This window comes from Ammospiza caudacuta, chromosome 5 (assembly GCF_027887145.1).
Source record: "Ammospiza caudacuta isolate bAmmCau1 chromosome 5, bAmmCau1.pri, whole genome shotgun sequence".
Taxonomy (NCBI): domain Eukaryota; kingdom Metazoa; phylum Chordata; class Aves; order Passeriformes; family Passerellidae; genus Ammospiza; species Ammospiza caudacuta.
Window position 1 is genome coordinate 77628810 of NC_080597.1, and position 26885 is coordinate 77655694.

General features: G+C 50.9%; 1 protein-coding gene across 1 annotated transcript in view; it reads left to right on the forward strand.

Annotated features, from left to right (window-relative positions):
• The window catches only part of SHANK3 (SH3 and multiple ankyrin repeat domains 3), a 133522-nt gene that overhangs the window by 54325 nt on the left and 52312 nt on the right, over positions 1-26885 (forward strand). The window contains exons 15-17 of the mRNA XM_058805981.1: positions 9324-9437; positions 13454-13529; positions 22230-22312. Coding sequence (XP_058661964.1) covers positions 9324-9437; positions 13454-13529; positions 22230-22312 — 273 coding nt within the window. The remainder of the gene's footprint in view (positions 1-9323; positions 9438-13453; positions 13530-22229; positions 22313-26885) is intronic.

Consider the following 26885-nt stretch of genomic DNA (forward strand, 5'->3'; position numbering starts at 1 on the left):
CTCGGGATTGAAAAATTCCCAACTTTTCCTGTGCTTTGCTTTTCCTTCATAATCAATTTTTGCCAGGGAAGATCCCTCTTCCCGAATTTCCATATCTGCAGGGAAGCTGGACAGGACACTTACCGGATTTTTTTATTCCCTACCTCCCTGTTTTTAATGGAATTTCTTCCTAATCTGGAAAAGACCGAGAATTCCCACGGTGTTCCTTGGTCGGGATCCATTGGAGTCATCCCAGAGTTTCCGAAATTCCCAAAAAATGATGTTTTTCCAAATGTGTGGATGGAAATCCATCTGAAAATGATGGAAATATCCAGGATGAAGCTGGGTTATTCCAGAAAATTCCCATTAAAATGACATTCGTTTCTGGAATCTGGGAGAACATTGGGAATTCTTATCAGTTATCCCTGGAAAAATCCTTGGTGATAAGAGGGGGATATCCCATCAAAACTCGGATTTTTGGGACAGCATTCCCACATTTCCGCTTCCCCCCCCCGTATCCCAAGCCTGGGCTGGGATTTGTGGGCTCAGCTCTGGGGCTGGATCCAAATGCATGAAAATTCTTTTGGGATTGACCAGCACAGGAATTCCCGAGGTTCTACTCTGATTTCCAGGGTGATCCCGATGGATTTTCCTTGGATCTTGGTTTTGGATGGATCTTTTCCTTTGGAAAAAAGGGAGAGTGGAACCTCTGGAATGGGATCAATTTTCCCACTTGGATGAGTTGGAAAACTCTGCCTTGGCACCAAAATCCTTCCCTTAGTTCATTCCCAAAGCTGGAATTCTGGGAATTCCAGATTTTTAAAAAGCATTTTTCCTGGAATTCTCAGGAAGAGCCTCCATATAAATCCAATTTTCCAGGCTGAGGCATTTCAGATCCCTGGGATAATTTAATGGATCATTTTGGGAATCAGATTTTTGGGATCAGGGGCAGGAGCAGGAAATGATCCCGGTGGGAAAAAACATTGGACACAGAAATCTTAAATCGAGTGGGAAAATTCCCAGAATTTTCCAAAAGAAACAAAAATTTTAAGGAAAGAACTATTTTAAAGAATAGTTTTAAGGATTCATTTTGGTGTTCCTGCATTTCCTGGCACTTTTCCTGGATTTGAATCCCAGAATTTAGTCCTGGAATGTTGCTTTCCTCCATCCTCTGGAAAAATCCCCTTGTGCTTCCCCTTTCCCATGGGAATTCCATTGGGAATCCCTAAATTATGGGATATTCCTAGAAAAACTGAGGTGGCACCTCCAGAATGGAAATCCCATTGGGTTTTGGGGAATAATTTCAGGATTTTCCTGGGAATTCCAGATGGATTTGCTCCCTTCTTGGCTCCAGACAATCCTGGGAATTATTATTCCCACCTGGAATTCCAACCCATAAACAAGGGTCTCCAAGTGACCCCAAATTCCCAGCTGGAATTTGGGAACTGCCTTGGTTTCCTGTGGAAATGAAGAAACCCGGGAGACATTCCCATTGGGAATATTCCGCCGAGCTGGCGGCCGGCCCCGATTCCCATCCCAAAATTAGAAAATTCCTCATTAATTCCACTCCACATCCCGGTGACCTCGGAGCTGTCCCAGTTTTCCAGCGTGACCCAAAATCGTCAGGAAAATTCCAGAGGGAATTGAGCTCCCATAGGATCGGAAATGACGGAACAATCCAGGCTGGGAAAAGCTGGGAATTCGGGGAGGTGGGAAGAGTGGCTGTGGCGCTGTTGGGTTTTCATGGATCGGCTTCCTTGGGATCTTGGCTGGAATTTCGGCCGCGTTTGGGATATTGGATTCAAAGGGGAGGTTCAGGGTTGGATTTGGGGATCGACCAAATTTGGGGTTGGAGGGATTGTCCATGGTCTGGTCTGGAATTCCAAGGAAATTTGGGATCTCTTCTGGGATTGGAGGGATTGCCCATGGTCTGCTCTGGAATTCCAACCAAGTTTGGGGTTTTTGGGGGGGATTTTGGGATTGTCCATGGTCTCACCTGGGTGTCCAACCTGATTTGGTGGTTTTGGGTTGGGAGAGGTTCTCCATGGTCTGCTCTGGAATTCCAAGGAAATTTGGGGTCTTTTTTTTTTGATTGGATGCTCATCCATGGTCTCACCTGTGTATCCAACTAGATTTGGGGTCAAGGGTTGGGTTTTCAGAGCTCTTCGTGCTCTGACCTGGAATTTCACCCAAATTTGGAGTCGTGGGTTGGGATTGGATGGATTGTCCATGGTCTAACCTGGAATTCCAACGAAATCTGGGATCTTTTGTTTGGATTCCTTTTGTTGGGAGCTGTCTGTGGTCCTGATCTGGATTTTCCCCAAAGTTTGGGATCTTGTGTTGGGATTTAGGGATTTTCCATGGTCCTGACCTGGAATTCCAACCGAATTTGGGATCTTGGGTTGGGTTTTTTGGGATTGTCCATGTTCTGACCTGGCTGAGGAGTCCACACTTCCCTGGATGACATCCCAGGGGATAATTCCAGGGATTTAGCTGGAGACCATTCCCGTGTTTCATTTCCACATTGTTCTGTTTGCGCCTCTGCACATTTTCCATGGATTTTTTTCTATCTTTTCTGTGTTTTTTTTTTCCTCTCTTTTCCATGTTTATTTTTTTCTATTTTCCATGTTTTTTTCTCTTTTCCATTCCCATCCATGCTCCAGACCAGCAGCTCCGTGAAGTAGGTAACTATGGAATTTTTCCTTGGAATTTTTTTTCTCCTTCCCAGCTTTATCCTTTTGCCCACATTTTTTCCTCACTATGGCCTCCAAGTGTGGGGAGTTTTCCAGGATTTTTGGAGCTCAGCTTTTCCTGGTTTTCCTTCCACTCCTGCTGTTTATTCCAGATGGGATCGGGGGGCAGAGGGATCTTCCTCTCCCATCCCCGTTTTCCTGCGCTTCCAAAGTTTCCCTGTCCTTGTTGTCCTGAAATTCCCAGAAAACCCAAACTGGGAGTCACCTTCTGGGAAAATTCTGGAATGGGAGCTGTGGGTGAGAAACTGGGGTGGGAATTGTGGGTTGGGAATTCTGAAGGAGGAATTCCGTGGGAATTCTTGCTGCTCAGGGATTTAGGATGTTGGGACACAATTCCCGGTGCTCTCAGAGTGGCTTTGGAATTTCTGATGTCAGGAAAATCCATCCCCTCCTGGTGATCCTGGAAATCTGATCCTGGATTCAGGGATGGGGAAGCATCCAATGGGGCGGAGCTGGTCCCAAAAAATTCCGTTGAATATCCCAAGGTTTCCATGTGCTCCCGTCACTCCTCTGCTGCCATATCCTTGGGAAATCCCATGAAAAACGCTCTTTTCCTGCTGTTTGCTGCTGCTCCAGGTGGATTCCAATTCCCAGGAAAATCCCATCCAACAGGAGTTGGGATCAGCCGGATTTAAACCTGGGAGTTGCTGCTCCCAGCAAATTTTGCCTCCTGGAATATTCCCTCCAATTTACATGGATTAAGCCCAGGAATGCAGTTCGAATTGGGAATTCCAGGTGCCACAGAATTCCTGAGGGAATAGGGGATGGGAAAACAGGGAATGGCCTCAGGCTGGGCCAAGGAGGCTCAGCTTGGATATTTGGGAATTTTTCCATGGAAAGGGGGTCAGGCCTTGGCAGGGGCTGCCCAGGGAGGTTTGGAGTCACCATTCCTGGAGGAATTCCAAGGAATTCCTGGATGTTGAGGCGGGAGTAAGGTGGGATTTGATAACCCAGGAGGGCCTTTCCAAGGTCAGGAATTCCAGGATTTCAGAGTTTAATCCCGGAATTTTTCAAGGGCTGGGAAGTGCCGTGTCATGCTCTTCTCCGACTGCAGAGGCTGCTCAGAAATCCTGGAATTTCCATGGGAAAATAAAACCTCCAGGAGCAAAACTTCCACAGGTTTTTAAGGAAAAGGTGATGTCATCATCCTTTTCCCTGTTTTCCACCAGGATCCACTTGGAGCTGCCAATTCCAAGTAGGATCCATAATTTTTTCCTGGAATTCAGATCAATCCACAGAAACCAGAACTATCCCAAATGATCCAATGGGAATCTGGGGTTGGCATTCCCAGAGAAAAAGCTTGGAGAAGGAATTTTTCCATCTCCTGGTGCATTATAATCAAAAATAAGGAAAAATCCAGGAATATTCCCTTGGAAATGGGAGGTTTTCCATGAGTTTTGGGGAATGTGGATTCAGGTTTTCAGTGCATTTTTAGGGATGTGGATCCAGGTTTTCCATAATTTTGAGGGGACGTGGATCCAGGTTTTCCATAGTTTTCAGGGAGGTGGATCCAGGTTTTCCAGGGTTTTTGAGAGATGTGGATTTTTCCATGGGTTTTTTCTTGGGTTTTTAGGGAGGTGGATTCGGGTTTTCCATGGGTTTTTGGGATGGTTCTGCCCTTTGTGCCACATTCCAAGTGGGATGGGCCCATCCCAATCCCTGGTCTCTCAGGTCTCTCCCAGGTCTCTCCTGCCGGATTCTCTGGGAATTCTGGCCAGGATCCAGCATTCCCAGGGCCTCCCATGGAGTTCCTCATCCTGCCAGGAGCTGCTCTTGGGGTGGGAATTCTGGGAATTCCTTCCCTAAGGATGCTGAGTACTCTGTCTCCCTGGGATTTTTCAGAATGGGGAATTCCCAAATCCCGCTGTTTTCCAGCTGGGAATTCCACCAGGGAGTGATCCCAAAATATTTCTGAATTCCTGCTTACAGGGGATGATCTCAAATTTTTCCTGGAGTTCGGGCAGGAATTAAGAAAATCCCCTCAGGCTGGAATAGCACACGAAACATTTCCCAGGCCGGATTATCCAAGGAACTTCCGCCTCTGGAATGGCACTAATCCCTCAAACACATCCCAGCTTTTCAGCGGGAAGAGGATTCCTGCGGATTCCAAAGGGATTCCCTGAACTCACGGGGCTCCTCCTCCTCCTCCTGTTCCCCGGGAGAAGCTCGGAGCAGCCTGGCAGCCGGGCCGGGTTTCCTTGGATCCCTGACTCCTTTCCCATCCATGTTTTCCGTGGGCACGGGTGTGAGACGGCTCCGGCTGCTCTTCGCTCTTCTCCGGAGCCCGGGAACGCTGAGCCAGGAAAGCTCTTGGGGAAGCCTGGGAAACATCTGAGGAATAAACACTGGGAGAAGGAGCTGGAGCCAGGGCTGGGAAAACTGGGAATGTTCTCCTGGAGAAGGGAAGGCTCCAGGGAGAGCTTCCAGCAGATTCCAGAGCCTGAAGGGGCTCCAGGAGAGCTGAAATTTGGGAAAGGCCTGGAGAGACAGCACACAGGGAATGGCTCCCACTGCCAGAGGGCAGCCATGGATGGCATCTTGGCAGTGAGGAATTCCTGCCTGGGCTGGCATTGCCAGAGCAGCTGGAGCTGCCCCTGATCCCTGCAGTGCCCAGGGCCAGGCTGGAGCAGCCTGGGATGGTGGGAATTTCCCTGCTCTTGGAATTTGATGGGATTTTCGCTCCATCCCCACCCAAAGCATTCCAGCGTCCCTTTCCCAAGGGCAGTCCCAGGAATCCCGCTGCTTTTCCCACATTTTGGCCCTTTCCTGGCTTGGAGCAGGGATTGGAGGACGTTCTATGCTCCAGCATTCCCGAGGCTCGGGAATTCCCGTTTCCAGTTGGAAATAGGCTTTTCCCAGGATTTCCCGCTGGGATTGGCTTCTCATTCCCACTTTTCCCTCCTGGACCCCTCAGCCATATTTCCCTGGATTTACCAGTCCAGATCCTGCAATTCCAGGATCCTGCTGCTCTCCCAGTGCTGGGAGATTGCAGGAAAAGGGAATTTCTCCCTGTTTTTCCTATGGAATGTGCTCTGTCTTTTTTTGTTTGTTTGTTTGTTTTCCCTCCTTTTGTTCCCTGGGATGCTCCCGTCATCATTCCCGGGTTATGGAAAAGAGGGAATAGCAGGAAAAGGAACATTCCAGCACAATCCCTCCTGGCTTTGATCCCTCTGGATCCTTTCCAGCTCCGGCCATTCCAGGGTTTTCTGACCTTTGGCCTTTGCTGGGTGGGATTTGAGGGATATCCATGCTGGGGAATTTCCTGGGAATCTGCTGAATCCAGGTACCTTTAGATCTCCCCGATCCCCCCGGGATCCTCCCTGTATTCCCAAAATCCTGGAATTGGCTCCCTGAGGAATCTGGGATTCATGGGATTTGGGAACAGCTTTCCCTATCCTGTGGCTGTGCCAGGAGCTGGAATTCCCTGGATGGTGGGGGATCTGAATGGGATTAATCCCAGTTTTTGGGAATGGGGCCCTTGTAAATATTCCCAATGTTCTCGCTTTTTATCTTTAAGGGCCATTCCAGGGCCACATTCCCTTGGTAATTCTGTCCCTGTGGCTCCCACTCCGCTGGAGCTGCCAGGAATTCCTTGGGATAAAGGAAAAGTGCTGGGAATGCCAGACTGGGAATTATGGAAAGATGAATTGTGACAAGATTCATCCCAGTTTTCCAGGTGGGATCAGCTCTGGGAAGGTTGACTGGGAATTCTGGGTGGGCTGGAAAATCCTGGAATTCCAGCCCACGGAAAACCCCGGTATTCTCACTGTGGGAATCTCTCTGTGTGTGGGATCCAGGTCCTCAGGAATTGGGAAGGAAAATGGGAATGAGGAAGGGAGAGGAAATCCTGGATCATGGGAAGGATCCGAAACCTTTGGATCAGCAAATCCCATTCCCAAGCTCCTTTCTGTCCTGCAGTCCCAAAATTCTGCTGAGGCCGAAAATTCCTCAGGAACATTTTCCCGGCTCCATCCGTTCCCTCCCTTTCCCGTTCCCTTTGATTGCCGCTATTTTTTCCAAGGAATGCTTGATTAGAGCTGGAAGGACAGGATAATGACGGGAATCAAAGCCAGATCCGTTCCCAAATCAGCTCCGCAGCTGGAGCCGGCAGAGCGGGAACGGCTCCGGGGATGATTCTGAGATCCATCCGGAGCCATTCCCAGTGCTGATTCCTGGATCCATCTGGAGCAGGAACAGCTCCCAGTGCTGATTCCCAGTGCTGATTCCTGGATTCATTGGATCCACCTAGACCCATTCCTGGTGCTGATTCCCGGATCCATCGGATCCATCTGGGACCATTCCCAGTGTTGATTCCTCAATCCATCCAGAACCCTTCCAGCTCTCAGTGCTGATTCCCAGTTGTGATTCCTGAATCCATTGGATTCATCCGGATCAATTCCCAGTGCTGATTCCTGGATCCATTGGATCCATCTGGGGCCATTCCCAGTGCTGATTCCCAGATCCATTGGACCCATCCAGATCCATTCCTGGTGCTGATTTCCTGATCTATCCAGGACCATTCCAATCAGCTCTCAGTGCTGATTCCCAATTCTGATTTCCGGATCCATTGAATCCATCCAGAGCCATTCCCAGGGCTGATTCCCAGATCCATCCTGAGCAGGAACAGCTCCCGGTGCTGATTCCCAGATCCATCAGATCCATTCCTGATGCTGATTCCTGGATCCATCGGATCCCTCCAGAGCCATTCCCAGTGCTGATTCCCAGATCCATTGGATCCATTCCCAAGTCCCATTCCATACACGGAACGTGGATTCCCTGCGGAAATCCCTGCTGGAATTCCAGGCTGGTCAAGGTCCTGCGGGATGAGGATGGGGAATGTTGGAAGAGAGCAGCAAAAATTGGGAATGGCTGCGGGAGGGAAGGAGAACCCAGAGAATGAAGGATGGGAAAAGAGGGAAGAGCCTGGAGGGGAGATTGCGGTTGGATTTTGGGAATATTTTTCCATGGAAAAGGGGGTCAGGGCTTGGAGGGGACTGCCCAGGGATGTTTGGTGTGAAGCCCCAAATCCCAAAATTCCTTCCTGGGAGGCCAGAATTCCCAAGGGCTCCAAAGGAGGAATTTTGCAGGGGAGCTGTTGAGAGCAGAGCAGTGGGAATTGAGCAAAATCCAGGATTTGGGATCATTCCAAGGCCTGACAGCACCGGAACCTTTGGAGAGCTGGAGAATTTGCATCCCAAAAAAAAAAAACCCTGGAGGAGCCTGAAAGGATTTTGCTGTTTGGCTTTTCCTTGGATTTGTTTTTCCTTGGATGCCTCCAGGCAGAATTTAATTCCTGGATCCTTCTGGGAATTCTTTGGTATGGATGGAGCAGGGCTGGATTTCCGTATGCCTGAAGAAATGTAGGATTAGCTCTGATGGATCCGCAGGAATTTGAGCTGGGATAAAGCTGGGAAGTGTTGGAAGAAATGCAGGAACGGGACAGCAAATCCCACAGGAATTCCTGGGTTTTTTCCTTTTACAGAATCCTGGGATGGTTTGGTGGGAAGGGACCTTAAATCCCAGGAAATGAGGGAGCAGCCTCAGCCTGGGCCAGGGCAGGGCCAGATTGGATTTTTGGGAATTTTTTTCCATGGAAAAGGGGTCAGGCCTTGGCAGGGGCTGCCCAGGGAGCTTTGGAGTTGCCATCCCTGGAGGCGTCCAAGGAATTCCTGGAATTCCACTCAGGGCTGGGATTGGGCCCAGTTTGGGCTCAGTGATTTAGATACTCTGGATGTCTAAATCCCAAATTGTGCCACTCCAGATCCCCAAATTCCAAATTTTCCCACTCCGGATGTCCAAATTCCTGAATTGTGCCACTCTGGATCCCCAAATCCCAGCCACTGGAATTCTGGGATCTGGACACTCCTGAGAGAATTCACACCTGGGGAATACCGGGAATGTGCTGCTGGGATTTGGGGATCCAGAGTGGCACAATTCAGGAATTTGGACATCCGGAGTGGGAAAATTTGGAATTTGGGGATCTGGAGTGGCACAATTTGGGATTTAGACATCCAGAGTGGGAAAATTCAGGAATTCAGGCACCCAGACTGGGAAAAATTGGAATGAAGGCATTTAGAGTGGGACAGTTTGGGAATTTTGGATTTCAGTCATCTAGAGTGGGACAATTTGGGAATTCTAGCATCCAGAGTGGAAAAATTCGGGCCTTTGGGTGTCCAGAGTGGGACAATTTGTGAATTTGGGCGTCCAGAGTGTGTAAAATCAGGAATTGGGTATCCAGAATGGGAAAATTTGGGATTTGGTCATGAGTGGGACAGTTTGGGAATTTGGGGATCCAGAGTGGGAAAAGTTGGGAATGGGGCATCCAGAGTGAGAAAAATCAGGAATTTGGAAATGTGTGCATCCAGAGTGGGAAAATTAGGGGATACAGAGTGGGAAAATTATGGGAATTTTGGCATCCAGAGTGGGAAAACCCAGCAATTCCAGATTTTCCAAAGGAACTTAACCCGCAGAAAACTCCACATTCCTCAACCTCCCTCCAGCTTTGCCTCCCGGATTCCCGCGGTACCTCCTCAATCCCAAGCCCCCTTTTCCTGGGATTCCTTCCTGACTCCCAATCCCTGTTTTCCGCAGTGCTGAGCATCGGCGAGGGCGGATTCTGGGAAGGCTCCGTGAAGGGCAGGAGCGGCTGGTTCCCGGCGGAATGCGTGGAGGAGGTGCAGATGCGCCAGTACGACTCCAGGCAAGGTCGGTATCCCGGAATTCCAGGTGGAATTCCCCATGGAATCACCGGGGCGCTCCTTCGGCGGTGTGGGGATTGTGGGAATTGTATCCTGAGGGATCTGTTCTGGTCGTGGATTCCTCATCAGGGAATGGAGAGTTTGGGATGATGGAGGGGTGGGAGCAGAGGGAAAACTGGGAAAATTGGGATTGGTCAGTTGGAGAAGGTTGGTATCCTGGAATTCCGGATGCAATTCCCAATGGAATCACCAGAGTGCTCCTTTAGTGGTGGTGGGGGGGGGGGGGGGGGTGGAGGGGTGGAGGGAATTGTGGGATTTGTATCCCAAGGGATTAATTCCAATCATGGATTCACCATCAGGGAATGAAGAGTTTGGGATGATGGTGGGATGGGAGCAGAGGGGAAACTGAAAATTTGGATCGGTCAGTTGGAGAAGGGCAGTATCCTGGAACTCCGGCTGGAATTCCCAGTGGGAATCACTGTAGCACTCATTCAGTGGGGTGAGGATTGAGGGAACTGTAGGAATTGTATCCCAAGGGGTCAATTCCAATCATGGATCCGTCATCAGGGAATGGAGAGTTTGGGATGATGGAAGGGTGAGAGCAGAGGGAAAAGTGGGAAAACTGGGATTGGTCAGCCTGGAAAAGAGAAAAAATCCAGGATGATCCAACTGTGGCAGCCAAGGCCTGAAGGAGCCATGGGAAAGATGAAAAGTGAGAATATCAGAAATGTTTCTAAGGGATGGAGGGATAGGAGAATGGGAATTGTTCCAACCTACATGGAATTGTGGGATTGAGTTCCAATCATGGATCCATCATTGGGATCATCTGTAGGAATGGAGAGTTTGGGATGATGGAGGGGTGGGAGCAGAGGAAAAACTGGGAAAACTGGGATTGTCCCAACTGGAAAAGAGGAAGATCCAGGATGATCCACAGAAGTGGCTGGAACTGCCCCAGCTCTGATGGGAATTCTGGAATTCCAAAGGAATTCCTGTTCCACTGAGGAGGATTTTTCCATGCCTGGAAAAAGGAGGATCCAGGGGGGTTTTATCCCATTTCCCAACTTCCTGCCAAGATCTGAGGCAGGGTTGGGATCTGCTCCCAGCAAAAAGGGATAGGAAAAGAGGGAATGGCCTCAGGCTGGGCCAGGGAAGGTTGGGATTGGATTTTTGGGAATTTCCCCATGGAAAAGGGGTCAGGCCTTGGGAGGGGCTGCCCAGGGAGATTTGGAGTGGCCATCCCTGGAGGTGTCTAATGAATTCCTGGAATTCCACTCTGGCCTGGGATCGGGCCCAGTTCAGACTCAGTGCCCTTGGAATTCTTTCCCAACCTCTGGAATTCTGGGATTCCACAATTCCCTGCCTGGGTCCAAAATAAACAAAGGAAAAATCCCATTCCCCAAGAATTCAAGGTTCAGGAATCTTCCCTTTCAATGGAATTAATCAAATTCCAAACTCTCCATGGAACCAGAATTCCAGACAGAAGGAAAAGGGATCTTCCCACATTTCAGAGGGCGTTATTTTCCCTCCTTGTTTGCAACCTAGGACTGATTCCCGGGGAAAAAAGAGAATGAGGCATTCCTGGTTGGTTTTCCAGCTTTTTCCCAGCATTCCCTGTTCCCAGATTCCTGCTGGAAGAGCATCCCATAGAATTCCATCCCATCCATATCCCATGGATCCCATCCTATCCCTTCTCCAATAATTGAGTCCTTCCCAATGATTTTCCAGCTGTCCATTATCCCAGAAAAAGCAGAATGATCTTTTTCCACAGATTTAATCAGGATGCTGAAATCCAGGCTTTTCCCAAATTTCTGCACCTTCCCTTGGCAGATCCAAGCACATCCCAGATTTATTCCAGACCCGAATTGCCAAGGATTTTGGTCATGGATTCGAGGTTATGTTTAGGTTGGGAAGGGCTTTAAAGCCCATCCTGATCCCATTCCCTGTGGAAATCTTCCGCTATCCCAGATTCCATCCCATCCCATTGATCCCATCTCATGGATCTCATCCCCTGGATCCCATCCCATGAGTCCCATAAATCCTATCCCATGCCATGGATCCCATCCCATGGATGTCATCCCATCCCATGGATCCCATCCCGTCCCCTAGATCCCATCCCCTGGATCCCATCCCGACCCATGGATCCCGTCCCATGGATCCCGTCCCATGGATCCCATAAATCCCATGGATCCCGTCCCATGGATCCTGTCCCATGGATCCCATAAATCCCATGGATCCCGTCCCATGGATCCTGTCCCATGGATCCCATCCCATGGATCCTGTCCCATGAATCCCATCCTATGGGTCCCATTCCATCCTATCCCATGGATCTCATCCCATGGATCCCATCTCATCCCCTGGATCCCATTCCCTGGATCCCATCCCGGTCTCCTCGGGCTCATTCCCGTTCATTTCAGCCGCTCCGTGTCCCTGCGGATCCCGGCTGCTCCTGGATCCATCCATCAGCTCCGGAGGCTCCGTGACGGCTCCATTAAAAGCGCTGCTATTTTTGGGAGCCGGGAAGGGAACGGAGCCGCTGGGCCGTGGACAGCCCATAAATCCTGGCTTTTCCTCGGGAATGGGATCCAGGAGGGGCTGGGAATCAGGGAGAATGTCCGGAGGGATGAGGAGAAGAAGGGATGAGGGGAATCGGGAATTCCAAAGGGCTGGGATGGCAGGAGAAGGGGGCAGGAGGAGGGAATTCCTGAATTCCTGGTGGAATGAGAAGTGCTGGGAAATACCAGGGCTGGATGGATCAGCTCATGGAGCTGTCGGGATCTGCTGGGACTTCAGAATCTACTGGGAATTTCTTTCTTCCCTCCCTCCTTCTCTCCCTTTTCCCTCCCCTTTTCCAGATTTCCCTGATTACCCTTTCCTTTCCTTTCCTTTCCTTTCCTTTCCTTTCCTTTCCTTTCCTTTCCTTTCCTTTCCTTTCCTTTCCTTTCCTTTCCTTTCCTTTCCTTTCCTTTCCTTTCCTTTCCTTTCCTTTCCTTTCCTTTCCTTTCCTTTCCTTTCCTTTCCTTTCCTTTCCTTTCCTTTCCTTTCCTTTCCTTTCCTTTCCTTTCCTTTCCTTTCCTTTCCCTTATTCCCATCGGGAATCATTCCTGGATCGGCTCCACAGCTGCTCCCTGCTGCCGTCTCCTGGTGCCGAGCAGGATCTTCCCAAGTTTTTCCTTTTCCTTGGAATTTCCCTCTGGAATCAGAAACTCCTCAGACCCATGAGGATTTTCCCATCCTGATCCAAGCAGAGAATTCCCTGTTTTTATTCCTTGTTTTTATTAATTACCTGGGAGATTCTCAGGCGGCTTCTTTTCCTTGGAATTTCCCCCTGGAATCAGGAGCCCCTTGGAGCGGTGAGGATTTCCCCAGGCTAATCCTGGGAGAGGGCTGGAAAACTCCAGAGGGATCACTCCCAGCTCTTCCCATCCATTCCGAGGTGGGAAAAGCACGGAAGCAGGGTGGGAATGTGGCTGCTCCCATGGGATTGTCTCCCTCATTCCCAGTTTTCCTCCTAATTTCCGGCATTCCTGGAGATCCAGAGACCTCTGGGAGAGCAGGAGGATCTCTGGAACATTTCCAGCTTTTCCATGGGAGCTGCTCCCTCAGGAGTGGTGCCGGGATCTCCCTCATTCCCAGTTTTCCTCAGAATTCTGGCATTCCCGGGGATCCGGTGACCTCCAGGACAGCACAGAATTCCCAGGAGCATTCCCAGCTCTTCCCATCCATTCCAACACTGGAAAAGGAAGGAAGAGGGAGGGGCAGGAATGTGGGATTTGGGTTTTCCATAGGGTTGAGTCTCCTCTGTCATTCCAGCTGGGAATTTTGCTGGAATTTCCTCCTGGATGATTTCCAGGAACGGCTCAAACATTCCCAGAAATTCCTCGGCCGCACGTGGGCCTCTCACCCCCACGGATTCTCCTCATCCACGGAGAAATTCCCACCTGGAATGGAATTCCCGGGCTTTGTGGATCCCCTGGGAAAGCAGGAAATGCCAGGAATAATTTGGGATGTGGATTTTTCCCACAGAAACCAGGGAAGACCGGACCAAGCGGCTTTTCCGGCACTACACCGTCGGGTCCTATGACAACTTCACCTCCCACAGGTAAGGAGCCACTCCCAGGAATCCCGGGAATTCTGGGAATTCCCATTTCCATGGAAAAACCCACCGTTTTCGTCACAGAGGTTTGGAATTCCATGGGAAGGGGATTTTTCCGTGAGTTTTGGGTTGTGGGAGGAAATCCAGGTGGGGGAAGTCCCTGGGTGGGGTCCAAGGTTTTGGGGAATTCTGGGAATGTGGCTGCATTCCTGGCTCGTATTCCAATGGATGATCCAACATTCTGGAGAAGTTTGGGAATGCTTCCCATTCCCGACTCATGTTCCAGGGAAGGATCCAAAGTTCCAGAGAAGTTTGGGAATGTGCTGCCACTCCAGGTTCATGTTCTGATGGAGAATCCAAAGTTCTGGAGAATTCTGGGAATGTTTCCCATTCCTACCTCCTATCCCAGTGGAGGATCCAACATTCCAGAGATGTTTGGGAATATTTCCCATTCCCAGCTCATTTCCCAATGGATGATCCAAAATTCTGGAGAAGTTTGGGAATGTTTCCTATTCCTGCCTCATTTCCCAGGGGAAGATCCAACATCCTGGAAAAGTCTGGGAATGTTGTGCCATTCCAGGCTCCTGTCCCATTGGAGAATCCAAGGTCTGGGAGTGTTTCCCATTCCTGGCTCATGTCCCAGTGGAGAATCCAATGTTCCAGAAAAGTTTGGGAATGTTTCACGTTCCCAGCTCACATTCCAGGGGAGGATCCAACGTTCTGGAAAATTCTGGGAATGTTTCCTATTCCTGGCTCATCCCAGTGGGTGATCCAAAGTTCTGGAGAAGTTTGGGAATGTGAAACATTCCCAGCTCGTGTCCCATGCGAGGATCCAAGGTTTCAGAAAAGTTTGAGAATGTGCTCCCCTTCCTGGCTCCTGTCCCATTGGAGAATCCAAAGTTTGGGAATGTTTCCCATTCCCAGCTCATTTCCCAGGGGAGAATTCAACATCCTGGAAAGTCTGGGAATGTGGTGCCATTCCAGGCTCCTGTCCCAGGGGAGAATCCAACATTCTGCAAAATTCTGGGAATGTTTCCCATTCCTGACTTATTTCTCAGTGCCAGATCCAAAGTTCTGGAGAAGTCTGGGAATGTTTCCCATTCTTGTCTCCAATCCCAGTGGGTAATCCAAGGTTCCAGAAAAGTTTGGGAACGTGAGCGCATTCCCAGGTGCGACAGCAGGGGGACATTCCTGGACTGTGGCTTTTCCTGTGGATTTGGGATCGGGAATGGGAAGGGTTGGATTTGGGAATGTCCCAGGGCTGTGGAATTCCCAGAAGGATGAGCAGCTGCTTCCTCTGGAATGGGGACGTTTTCCCTTTTTCCAGGGAAGTTTCTGAGTTCCCAAACCCATCAGAGCCAAAGGAGGGGTCTCTCCTTGGAAGCCATGGAATTGTGCAGATCTATGGAATTCTGGGAATCTTGGAGCTCATCCACAACATTTTCCTGCTTTTTTTGAGCTCCTTATCCCAAATTTTGCTTCTGGGAGCATTCCTGTTTCTGAACGATTTGTGGAATTTGGGTGGATCCTTAAAATTCCTGGGATTTGCTGCTCTGGGGACGTTCCTGTGGGAAAAATCGGGAAAGAGGGAAAACCGAGGGAAAAGTGAAGGGAAGCTCTGGAAAATCCCTGCTGGGATCACGGGAAGAGTGGGAAAAAAAGTGAGAATTCATGGATGAGGTGAAATTCCATTGGTTCAGAGGAAAAAAACTGGATTGAATTTATGGGAATCCCAGGAAAAGAGATTTCCTTTGGGAATCACATCTTGGGGAAACAGCAGGAGGAGCTCTTGGCCAGGAGTTGGAATTCCTGGGAATTTTCACTGGGAAAAGATTCCTGGAAATTCCAGTGGAGGAGTGAGGCAGGAAGGGGAATTCAAGGGGCCGGATCCAGCATGGAAAAAAAAACTTGAGAAGACCCTAAAATTCCACAAATTCTTTGGAGCTGGGAATGCTCAGAGGAGCAAAATTTGAGATAAGGAGCTCAAAAAAGCAGGAAAATGTTGTGGATGAGCTCCAAGATTCCCAGAATTCCATGGATCCTTGCCATTTCTTGGCCCAAGGCAAATTTGAGAGGAATTTAAGGAGCTGGATCCAGAAAAAACCTTGGGAAGAGCCCGGAGTGGGATTGGATCCACAGGGAGGGCTTGGGTTGGTCCTGCTCCAGGAAATCCTTTGGGAATTGTTTGAATTCCAGGAAGAAGCTCTCAAAGAAAAGTTTAGGGACTTATTGGGAAAGGGAAAATCCCAAAATTCTGGATTATGGATTCTATGGGACCATGGGATGGTTGGGAATGATGGAATTGAGGGATCATGAAATGCTTTGGCATGATAGGACATCCCCAGGAATTTCGGGATAAATCTCTATTGAAGATGGAAAAACTCTCCCGGGATGGGATTCCCAGCATTCCCAGATTTCCTTTGGAATCAGGAATCCCTCTAAGGAGGAGCAGGGGCCACTCCATAGCCAGGATGTGCTGAATGCTCCCAAAATTCTGGTCATTCCCAAAATCTGGGAATGGGAAAAATGGGACAGAAAAATTTACCTGGAGGAGACAAATCTGAGCTTGGCTTTATTCGGAAGAGAAATCCCAATGGGAATTGCCTTCAGAATTAAAGGCAGGGATTAAAGAGGCTCCAAATTAATTTTGGTATTAAAGCCGGGAGCAGCTGGGAAGGGGAAAAATTGGGAGCAGGAGCCAATCCCGGATTTGTGTCGGGGATTAGGGAGAGGGATTTCACCAGAAAACAGGGAGAACATGGAAAATGTGGAAAACACGGAGGGGGAAAAGGGAATTTCTCTGGTCCTGGAATGCTGAGGCTGGAAAAATGTGTGGAGACAGAAAACTATGGAATTAGGGTGGTTGGAATGATGGGATTATGGAATAACAGAGGTTGGAATTAGGGAATGATTTTCCTGGAGCTGGGAAATCCAGGAATTCCTTCCCATATTTCCAAGAATGGAAATTCTACAGGCAAAGGAAGCTGAGCTTCCATTGGGAAGAGTTTTCCTTGGATTTCCCTGTAATTTCTGAGATTTTCTTGGTGTGGTTGCCTCTTCTCCCATCCCTCTGGAAATCTGGGAGTTCCTTCTCGTGTTTCCAAAGCTGAAATTCCCCCATCCAAAGGGGCTGAGTTTCCATTGGAATTCCACCTGGAATGGGATCGGGAATGGGACCTGGAATGGGATCTGGAATTCTCCTGTCCCTGTGGAACACCAGGAATTAAAGATGGGCTTTGGATCAGGCAAAACTATGGGAATCCCATGGAAAAGGCTTGGAAAAGGAATTCCTGGAGAAGCCACGACCATCCCACCCTTTAGTGGCCAAGGCTGAGCAGAAAACCAGGAATTGGATCGGGAATGGGAGTGGGAATGGGCCTAGAATGGGATTGGGAATGGGATCTGAAATGGGATCGGGAACTGGATTGGGAATAGGAGCTGCAATGGGACCTGGAATTTTCCCTGTCCCTGTGGCATGCTGGGAGTTAAAGGTCAGGTTTGGATCAGGAAAAACTATGGAAAACACGTGGAAAAAGATTGGGAAAAGGATTAGAAAAGGAATTCCTGTAGAGGCCACCACCATCCCACCCTTTGGTACCCACAGCCGAGCAGAAAACCTGGAATGGGCCTGGAATGAGACCTGGAATGGGCCTGGAATAGGAGCTGGAATTGGATCAAGAATAGGACCCAGAATGGGAGCTGGAATGGGATTGGGAATGGGACTGGTAATGGGAGCTGGAATTTTCCCTGTCCCTGTGGAATGCTGGGAGTTAAAGGTGGGCATTGGATCAAGGAGAACTATGGAAAAAAAAACCATGGAAAAAGATTGGAAAAGAAATTCCTGGAGAGGCCACCACCCTCCTATCCTTTGGTGCCTGAGGCCAAGTGGAAAAACTGGAATAGGAGCTGGAATCCCAGGAATGGGACTTGGAATGGGAGCTGGAATTTTCCCTGTCCCTGTGGAACGCTAGGAGTTAAAGGTCGGGTTTGGATTAGGCAAAACTGTGGAAAACCCGTGGAAAAGGATTGGAAAAGGAATTTCTGGAGAGGCCACCACCATCCCACCCTTTGGTGCCCGAGGGCGAGCGGAAAACCTGGAAGGGGAGCTGGAATCCTGGGAATTCTCCGTCCCTACGGAACGCCGGGAGTTAAAGGTGGGCGTTGGTCTCAGCACCACCCCCGGCAATTCCAGCTCCTTTTAGAACCCATGGAATCTGCGGGAATCAATGGAGCCGTGATTCATCCCGGCTCCCACGCTTCCCGAGGCTCCGGTGACGGCTCCGGGCTCGGATCCCACACCTGGATCCCGCCCACATTCTCAGTGACGCCGATCCCGCTGAGGTAACGCTCCGCCCACATTCCCAAAGTTTGGGGAGCAGCCGGAAAAGCCGCCCAGGAGACACCTGGAAGAATTCCAGACCGGTTGGGAAAAAGCCTGGGGCAACCTGGGATAGCGGGAATTGTCCCTGCCCATGGAATGATCCTGAATCCCTTTTCCAACCCAGATCCTGGGATTCTAAAAGAAAAGGGGGAAATCGGGAAGTAAAATCAGTTTTCATGGATCCGCTTGGTTATTCCCATGGGAAAACCATTGGAAGGTGTCCCAGCTTCCCAGGAAAGCGCTGGAATGCTGGAGTGGCTGGAGAAGCATTCCACTCACCTGAGAATTTCTGGATTCCTCAAGCAAAACTGGAGTTCAGCTGAAATCCTGAAATCCATGGAATTCCTGAGGTGGGAAAAGCCCTCCGTGGTCACCAAGGCCAAGCTGGACCTGATCCCAACACAGAGCTGGAATTCCAGGAATTCCTTGGACACTTCCAGGGCTGGGATTGCACTGCTGAGATGGAAATTCCATGGGAGAATCCTGGAATGGGTTGGGTGGGAATGGAGCTGAAATCCCGCCCAATTCCAACCCTAGGAATTCCATCCCAGCCCCTCCCCACCCTCCCAGACAGGAATTCCTTCCCAAATCCCATCTAGCCCTGCTCTATTTCCCATGGAATTGGAAAAGCAGCTCCACAGAGCCTCTCCAGTGTCCTCAGGCCAGAATTCCCAGTTTTCCATGGAATTGAGACTTTTCCAACCTGTTTTGTCTGAGGGATGGAATCATGGATTCCCCTGGATCCCTGGAAGCTTCCAAGGCCAGGTTGGAGCAGCCTGGGATCATGGAATGGGGTGGAATTCCGGGAGCTTGAAGTCCCTTCCCACCCAAACCATTCCATGATTCCCAGAATTCCTGACATTCCCTGAAAGCGGGAACTGATCCCAAAAGCTGCTGCTCCCAGACAATTCCAGAGGCTTGGGAATGCTCCCAGTGGGATTCCAGAGAAACCTTTCCAGGAAGAGTTTTTCTTCCCTCCCTCCACATTCCCATTTCTGTGGAATGACGCTGCTCCACCCTGGAACTTTTCCAGCTTTTTCCGCGATTCCATGAATTCCATCCCACCATTCCAGGAGCAGGGAAACCTCCAGCCCACAGTGAGTGCATGTCATGATTCCAGAATTTGGGAAGTGGGAAAACACTACAGGATTAGGAATTGTCTCCCTGTGGAATGGATTCCCAAAGTGTTCCCGGCGGGAATCCATTCCCTCACGGTGATCCAGGAAATCCAAGGTTTTCCTTGGCAGGGATTAATTCTGTCCCGGTATTCCCAGTGTTGCCAGCAGGGATCCATTCTCTCACAGTATTCCCGGTGTTCCTGGCAGGGATCCATTCCCTCCCGGTGATCCAAGGTTTTCCCTCTGGAGGAGCTGGCGAGGCCCAGCCCCACCCCTCATTCCCCAGTAGAATTCCAGTCCTTTCCTGTGCCTTGGGAATGAATCCATGGGGAATTCCCACCACCAATTCCAGCTGTTCCAGTGCTCCCCACCCCTCCCATCAATCCCTTCCAAACATTTCCATGATTTTCCATCTCTTCCCATCACACCCCATCATTCCCCATTATTCCCATCACTCCCATCATTCCCATCATTCCCAACACTCCCCATTATTCCTGTCCTTCCCAACATTCCCCATTATTCCCATTGTTTCCATCACTCCCCAACATTCCCCAACACTTTCCAACATTCCCAGTGCTCCCACTGATCCCACTGCTCCCATCTCTCCCAATCCCTCCGCAACATCTCCATCTCTCCCCATCCCTTCCCATCCCACTCCAATATTCTCAATAATTCCCAATCCCTTCCCAACATTCCCATTGTTCCCTGTCGCTTCCATCTCTCCCCATCCCTCCCCAACATTCCTCATCTCCCATCCCTCCTTGTCCTTCTCCAATATTCCCAATCCTTTTCCATCCCTCCCCATCTCTCCCATCCCTCCCATCCCTCTCCAATATTCCCAACCATTCCCCATCTCTCCATCCCTCCTCATCCTTCCCATTGTTCCTATCCCTCCCCATCCCGTTCCAATATTCCCAATCATTCCCCAACATTCCCATCCCTCCCACCCATTCCCATCTCTCCATCCCTTCCAACCTTCCTCATCCCTCCCCATCCCTCCTTATCCCTCTCCAATATTCCAAATCATTCCCCATCTCTCCATCCCTCCTCATCCCTCCCACTGTTCCCATCCCTCCCCGTCCCTTTCCAATATTCCCAATCATTTCCCAACATTCCTCACCCCTTCCCATCCATCTCATTGTTCCCATCTCTCCATCCCTCCCAACCCTCCTCATTCCTCCCCATCCCTCTCTGATATTCCCAATCCTTTCCCATCCCTCCCATTATTCCCATTGCTCCTATCCCTCCCATCCTTCCTCGATATTCCCAAAGCTTCTCCATCTCTCCCATCTCCCCCATCCCTCCCTATCCTTCCTCATCCCTCTCATCGTTCCTCCTCCCTCCTATCCCTCTCCAATATTCCCCAACCTTCTCCATCCCTCCCCATCCCTCTCCGTCACTCCCATCGTTCCCATCCCTCCCCACCCCTCTCCAATATTCCCAATCCTTTTCCATCCCTCCTCATCTCTCCCATGCCTCCCTATCCTTCCCCATCGCTCCCATTGTTCCCCATCCCTCCTTATCCCTCTCCAATATTCCAAATCCTTCTCCATCCCTCCTCATCTCCTCCCATCCCCCCATCCCTCCATTTTTCCCATCTCTCCATCCCTCCCAACCGTCCTCATCCCTCCCCATCCCTCCTTATCCCTCTCCAATATTCCCAATCCTTCTCTGTCCCTCCTCATCTCCTCCCATCCCCCCATCCTTCCCCATCCCTCCCATTGTTCCCGTCCCTCCCATCGTTCCCATCTCTCCATCCCTCCCAATCATTCCCATTGTTCCCCATCTCTCCCCATCCCTCTCCAATACTCCCAAATCTTTTCCATCCCTCCTTATCTCTCCAATCCCTCCCAATCATTCCCCCGTTGTTTTACATCCCTCCTTTTCCATTTCTCCATCCCTCCTCACCCCTCCCGTTGTTCCCGTCCCTCCCCATCCCTCCTCAATATTCCCAAACCTTTTCCATCTCCCCATCCCTCCCATTGTTCCCATCCCTCCCATCCTTTTCCATCCCCCCATCCTTCCCATTGTTCCCATCCCTCCCATGCGTCCCCATCCCTCCCATCCTTTTCCATCTCTCCATCCCTCCTTATCCCTCCCATTGTTCCCATCCCTCCCCATTATTCCCAAACCTTTTCCATCTCCCCGTCCCTCCCATTGTTCCCATCCCTCCCCTCGCTCCCTCCTCTCCCCTCCCGCTCTGGCTCCCACTTCCCGGCTCCTTCCCAAGCTCCTTCCCGGCGCTCCCGGATTATCCCGGCTCTGATGTCACCCCTGCGGCTCCGCTGGGAGGGACCTGCGGCCCCCTCCCCCTCCCGCCGCTCCTAGAGCCCGTTTGGGGAGGGGGCTCCAACCCATCCCTCCATCCCTCCCTCCATCCATCGCTGGATCATTCCCGGCTTTTCCCAAGGATGCTCCTTCCCCCCCGCTCCCGGCAATCCGTCACTTAGCAACGCCCGAGGGGGGGAATTTTGGGATCAAATCCGCCAGGATGAGGATTTAAACTCTGCCCCGCTCCTGCCCGGCCAGCGGCGAGGAGGCAGCGCCGCTTCCATCCGAGAATCCCGGTTTTTATTCCCGCGGGAGACGCGCTCGGCAAGTGTGGGAAGAGACGATTCCCGATGGGGCTCCGCGTTTAACGGGCGAAGCTCCGGATCCCGAAATTCCCGAAATTCCTGCGTGGGCTCCGTATCCCTGCATTCCTGCGAGCGAGGGCTCCGTATCCCTGCATTCCTCTGCAGGTGACTGCGAGGGGCCCGGTGGGCAGCAGGGACATCCACGATTTCTTCTTCTTCTTCTTCTTGCTTTTTTTTTAATTCCCTCCTCCTCCTTTTCCTCCTTTTCCTCCTCCTCCTCCACGCCGAGGCAAAAGTCGCTTCCGTCTTTTTGGTGTGACTTTGGGCGCAAAAAAAAAAAAAAATCCGGGAAGAGAAAAAAAACAGGAAAAAAAAATCCAGGAGGAAAAAAAAAAAAGAAAAAAAAGAGAGAGAAAGAAAGAAAGAGAAAGGAAGGGAGGGGAAGCAACGATCCCTGCGGAGATGAAAGGCTGGATGCGAAGAGTGACAGAGGCCACCCCTGGCTGGTGACAAAGGCCACCCCCGGCTGGTGACAGGGCCACCCCCGGCTGGTGACAGCGGCCACGGCGCTGGCAGCGATGGTGCTGCGCTCTAACCCTGGCATCATTCTCTTGTGCTCTTTCCTGCCCAGTGACTACATCATCGAGGAGAAGACGGCCGTGCTGCAGAAGCGGGAGCATGAGGGCTTCGGCTTCGTCCTGCGCGGGGCCAAAGGTAAGCCCCGAGCCGCTTTTCCAGCCGTTTTCCCCAGGATTTTCTTTTTTTCCGGATTTTTTTTTTCCCCAGGGTTTTTTACGGGGATTTTTTCCGGCGTGGTTGTGCAGCGCTGGGGGGGGGGGTCGGGTTGGGGCGATGGCGTGGAGTGGGGTTGTGGGTTTGGGGGTTTTGTTTGGTGCTGGTGGTGCCTTGGAATTTTTGGGAATTTTCCCTCCTTTTCCGTCAGGGAATGAACGTCCCAGGGTTCTCATTTCTGCTAATCCTGGGGGGCTCCGGAGGGATTTTCATCCCTGGCTCGGTTCAGTGTCGTGGTCTGGGCTTGTGGGTTGGGAGTTCCGGGGGTTGTGCTGCTGGTGCTGCTCATGGTGCCTTGGAATTTTTGGGAATCTTCCTGAGGGAATGAACGGCCCCTGCTCAGCTCCGGAGCCCCATTCCCAGCAATCCTGGGGGGCTCCAAGGGGATTTTCTTCCCCGGATTTCTCCGGTTCAATGCCGTGTCCTGCTGCTATCGTGGCTTTCTCGGAATTTTGGGGATTTTGGTGCTGATGATGCCTTGGAATTTTAGGGAATTGTTGCTGCTTTTCCCTGGGAGAATGAATGGCTCAGGGTTCTCATTCCTGGGATTCTCATTCCCAGGCTCCAGAGGGATTTTCTTCCCTGGCTCGTTCTGTGTCGTGGTCTGGGGTTGTGGATTTGGGGTTTTCGGGGGGGTGTGATGCTGGTGATGGCTTGGAATTTTGGGGAATTTTCACTCCTTTTCCCCAGTGGAATGAACAGCCCTTGCCTGGCTCGGGATCCTCATTCCCAGTAATCCTGGGGGGCTCCAAAGGGATTTTCCTCCCCAGATTTCTCCGGTTCAGTGCCGTGTCCTGCTGCCATTGTGGCTCTCTCGGAATTTCGGGGGTTTTGGTGCTGGTGCTGCTCGTGGTGCATTGGAATTTTTTGGAAATTTTTTGGGAATTTTTGCTCCCTTTCCCTGGGAGAATGAATGGCTCTGGAGCCCCATTCCCAGCAATCCTCGGAGGCTCCAAGGGGATTTTCCTCCCTGGATCTCTCCGGCTCAGTGCCATGTCCTGCTGCCATCGTGGCTCTCTCACATTTTCGGGCAGGCGCTGCTCACGGTGCCTTGGAATTTTTGGGAATTGTCGCTTCTTTTCCCTGAGGCATGAACAGCTCAGGATTCTCATTCCTGGGATTTTCATTCCCAGGCTCCAGAGGGATTTTCCTCCCTGGCTCGTTCGGTGTCGTGGTCTGGGGTTGTGGATTTGGGGTTTTGGGGGGGTTTGGTGATGGTGGCGCCTTGGAATTTTTGGGAATTGTCACTGCTTTTCCCTGAGGGATGAACGGCTCAGGATTCTCATTCCCGTTAATCCTGGGGGGCTCCAAGGGGATTTTCCTCCCTGGATTTCTCCGGTTCTCTCCGGTTCTGTGCCGTGTCCTGCTGCCATTGTAGCTCTCTCAGAATTTTGGAGGTTTTGGTGCTGGTGGTGCCTTGGAATTTTTGGGAATTTTCACTTCTTTTCCCCCAGGGAGTGAACAGCTCAGGATTCTCATTCCCAGCAATCCGGGGAGGGGGGGCTCCAAAGGGATTTTTTTCCCCGGATTTCTCCAGTTTAGTGCACTGTCCTGCTGCCATCGTGGCTCTCAGAATTTTTGGGAGGTTTTCTGTGGATGTGGCTTGGAATTGTTGGGAATTGTCACTTTGCTTCCCGGAGGGATGAACGGCCCCTGCTCAGCTCCGGAACCCCGTTCCCAGCAACCCTGGGGGGCTCCAAAGGGATTTCCATCCCTCGTTCCGTCTCCTCCTTTCCCACTTTCTGGGGGTTTTGGTGTGGATGCTGCTTGGAATTTTTGGGAATTTTCACTCCTTTTTCCATGTGGGAGTGAACAGCCCCTGCCCAGCTCCATCCATGGGTTTTTGGGGTTGGAATGCTCGGAGCTTTTCCCTGGATTTTGGCTGGGGAGAGCTGGGGGCTTTTGGGATCCCTGGGGAAAGCCGGGAGAGCTTTTCCTGCTGCTCCCACCCTGGAGCTCATTCCCGGCTCATCCCGGGGTTCTCCCAGGGCCAGGATCTTTCCTGGGAGTTTCCTGTGACTCCTTTGGCCAGAATTCCACCTTTTTGCTGGAAAAAAAAAAAAAAAAAAAAAAAAAGTAATCCATTGGAAACTTGGGAATATTCCTATGGATTTAGGGAAGAGGAGGCGGGAAAAGCTCAGGATGGAGAGACCTCTCCACCCCCGGCATTCCCAGGAGCAGAGGGACAGCGGAGCTGTTTTCCATGTGGGAGGAAAGCTGGGAAGAGCTGCAGATCCAGGCTGGAATGGGATTTTCCAGGAGAACTCCTGGATTTCTGTCCTTCTGTCCATTCTGTCCCAAGGTTTGCAATCCCAGTGGGAATTTCCCTCCCATTCCCTATGGATTCACATCTGTGGAGCGCCAAGTGAAACTTCAGGGCCCAAAATGGCATCCATGGGGTTTTTTTGGGATCAATCCCACAGCTTTTGTGTCAGAAAAAAATGGGAAATTTAATCCCATTCCCTGGTTTTTTCTTCCCCTTTATTTTCCTTCCTGGCTCTCCTGTCATTCCCAGTTTCCCTTCATGTGCCAAGGCTGAGGGAAGTGTTTGGAGTGGGTGTGTGGCTCTGTGGGATTTGGGAATTCTGTGGGATTTGGGAATTCGGTGTGACACAGGGAGGGCATGGATGCAGAGGGGTCCTGGCCTGGAAGATCCAGAATCTGGGAATGCTCCCTCTGGAGCAGCATTCCCAAGTTACGGAAGTGGCTTGGAATCCCCCCCATTTCCCAGCCCCTCATCCCTGTATTCCATGGATTTTGGGCTGGAATTCTATGGATTTTAGACCCAGAATTGGCCCCATCCATGTCAGCACTGCTCCCTTTGGGTTTTCCTGGAAAACCACTCCAGACCTCTGGGGAAAAGAGGGAAAAGGGGCTGGAAAAGGCAGGGGCTGGAGCTTCATTCCAGGCAGGAAGAGGAAGGCAGATTTTGGGATGATCCTTAAAGGAATTTGCTCTTCCTGCTGCAAATTCCTCCCTGGAATTTTTTCCATTCCATGGTAAAAGGCACTTCCAGGGAAAAGGCTCTGCCCACCCTGGGGTCCTTCCCAGCCCATCCCAGCTCTGGCTCTTCCCAATTCCCAAGGGGGACATCCCATCCCATTCCATCCCAGGATTCTGAGTTATTCCCAGTCCCTGCAGCTCTCAGAGCTGGCCTTGCCCCACATCCAATCCCCTGGGAATTCCCAGGGAATCTGTGGCTCTCCCTGCATCCCTGGAATTGCCCAGGGCCAGGCTGGAGCAGCCTGGGATCATGGAATGCCATCCTGGAATGGGATGAGCTTTGAGGGCTCTTCCGACCCAACCCATTGCGTGATTTTATGGAAAACAAGGATCTGTCCTGAAATCCAAATTAAAGGAACGAATCCAAGTTTTTGCTGGATGGGATGAGTTTTCCTTGGTGTGCCTGGAGAGAACCGGGTCATTCCCAAAATTCCTAAATTATTCCTTCCTGAGGATCTTCTGAAGGAGCCAATCCCAAGGGAAAGGAGGAGAGGGAACAGCCTGGAGCTGGGCTTGCAGGTTGGATATTCCAGGTGGGAATTCCCTGAGCTCAGAACTTGCCAGGATCTGTGGAATCAATGGATCCTTTGGGAATTCCCTGAGCTTGGAGCTTGCCAGGATCCATTGGGGATTGAAGGATCCTTTGGGAATTCCCTGAGTTTGGAACTTTCTGGGATCCGTGGGATGGGGACCTGTTCCAACTGCCTGACCACTCCAGGGATGACCAGGATGGGAATTGGTGCTTCCAGGATGGAATTTGATCTCCAAGATGGGATTGGTTTTCTCAGGATGGATTTTGATTCCCCAGGTTGGGTTTGGTCCCTCAGGATGGGATTTTGGTGTCCCCAGAATGGAATCTGGTGCTTCCAGGATGGGATATGGTGTCCCCAGGATGGAATTTGATCATCAGGGTGGGATTTGGTCCCTTCAGGACAGAATTTGGTCCCTCAGGTTGGAGTTTGACGTTCCCTAGGACGGGATTTGGTTCCCCAGGATGGATTTGGTGTCCCTGGGATGGGATTTAGTGTTTCCAGGATGGAATATTGTCCCCCTGAATGGGATTTGTTGTCCTCAGGTTGGGATTTGGTTCCCTCCCAGGTGGATTTTGGTGCTCCCAGGCCTTCCTGGTGACCCAGCTCTACCAGGGCTTCTCCCGCAGCTGGCTCTGGAATTCCAGCTGGGAATTGTGGGAATTTAAGCCCAGGAATTCCCAATTCCCCAACCAGGGCCCTGGTGATTCCTAAGGGGGTTCCCATAACGCTTCCCAGAATTCTGAGTCCGGAGTTTTGGTGGGAAAGGCTGAACCTCCTGGTCGGGGAATTCCCCTCATTCCCAGTGGGAACTTCCTGGATATAATTCCCAACTTTTTGCTTTGGTTCTCCCATTGGATGGGAGACTCTTCCCATTGGATTTCTTCCCCGGGAGGGCACTTAGGGATGGATTTTCCATGATTTCCACACCTGGAGCGTTCCCTGGATCAGGTTTGGTCCCA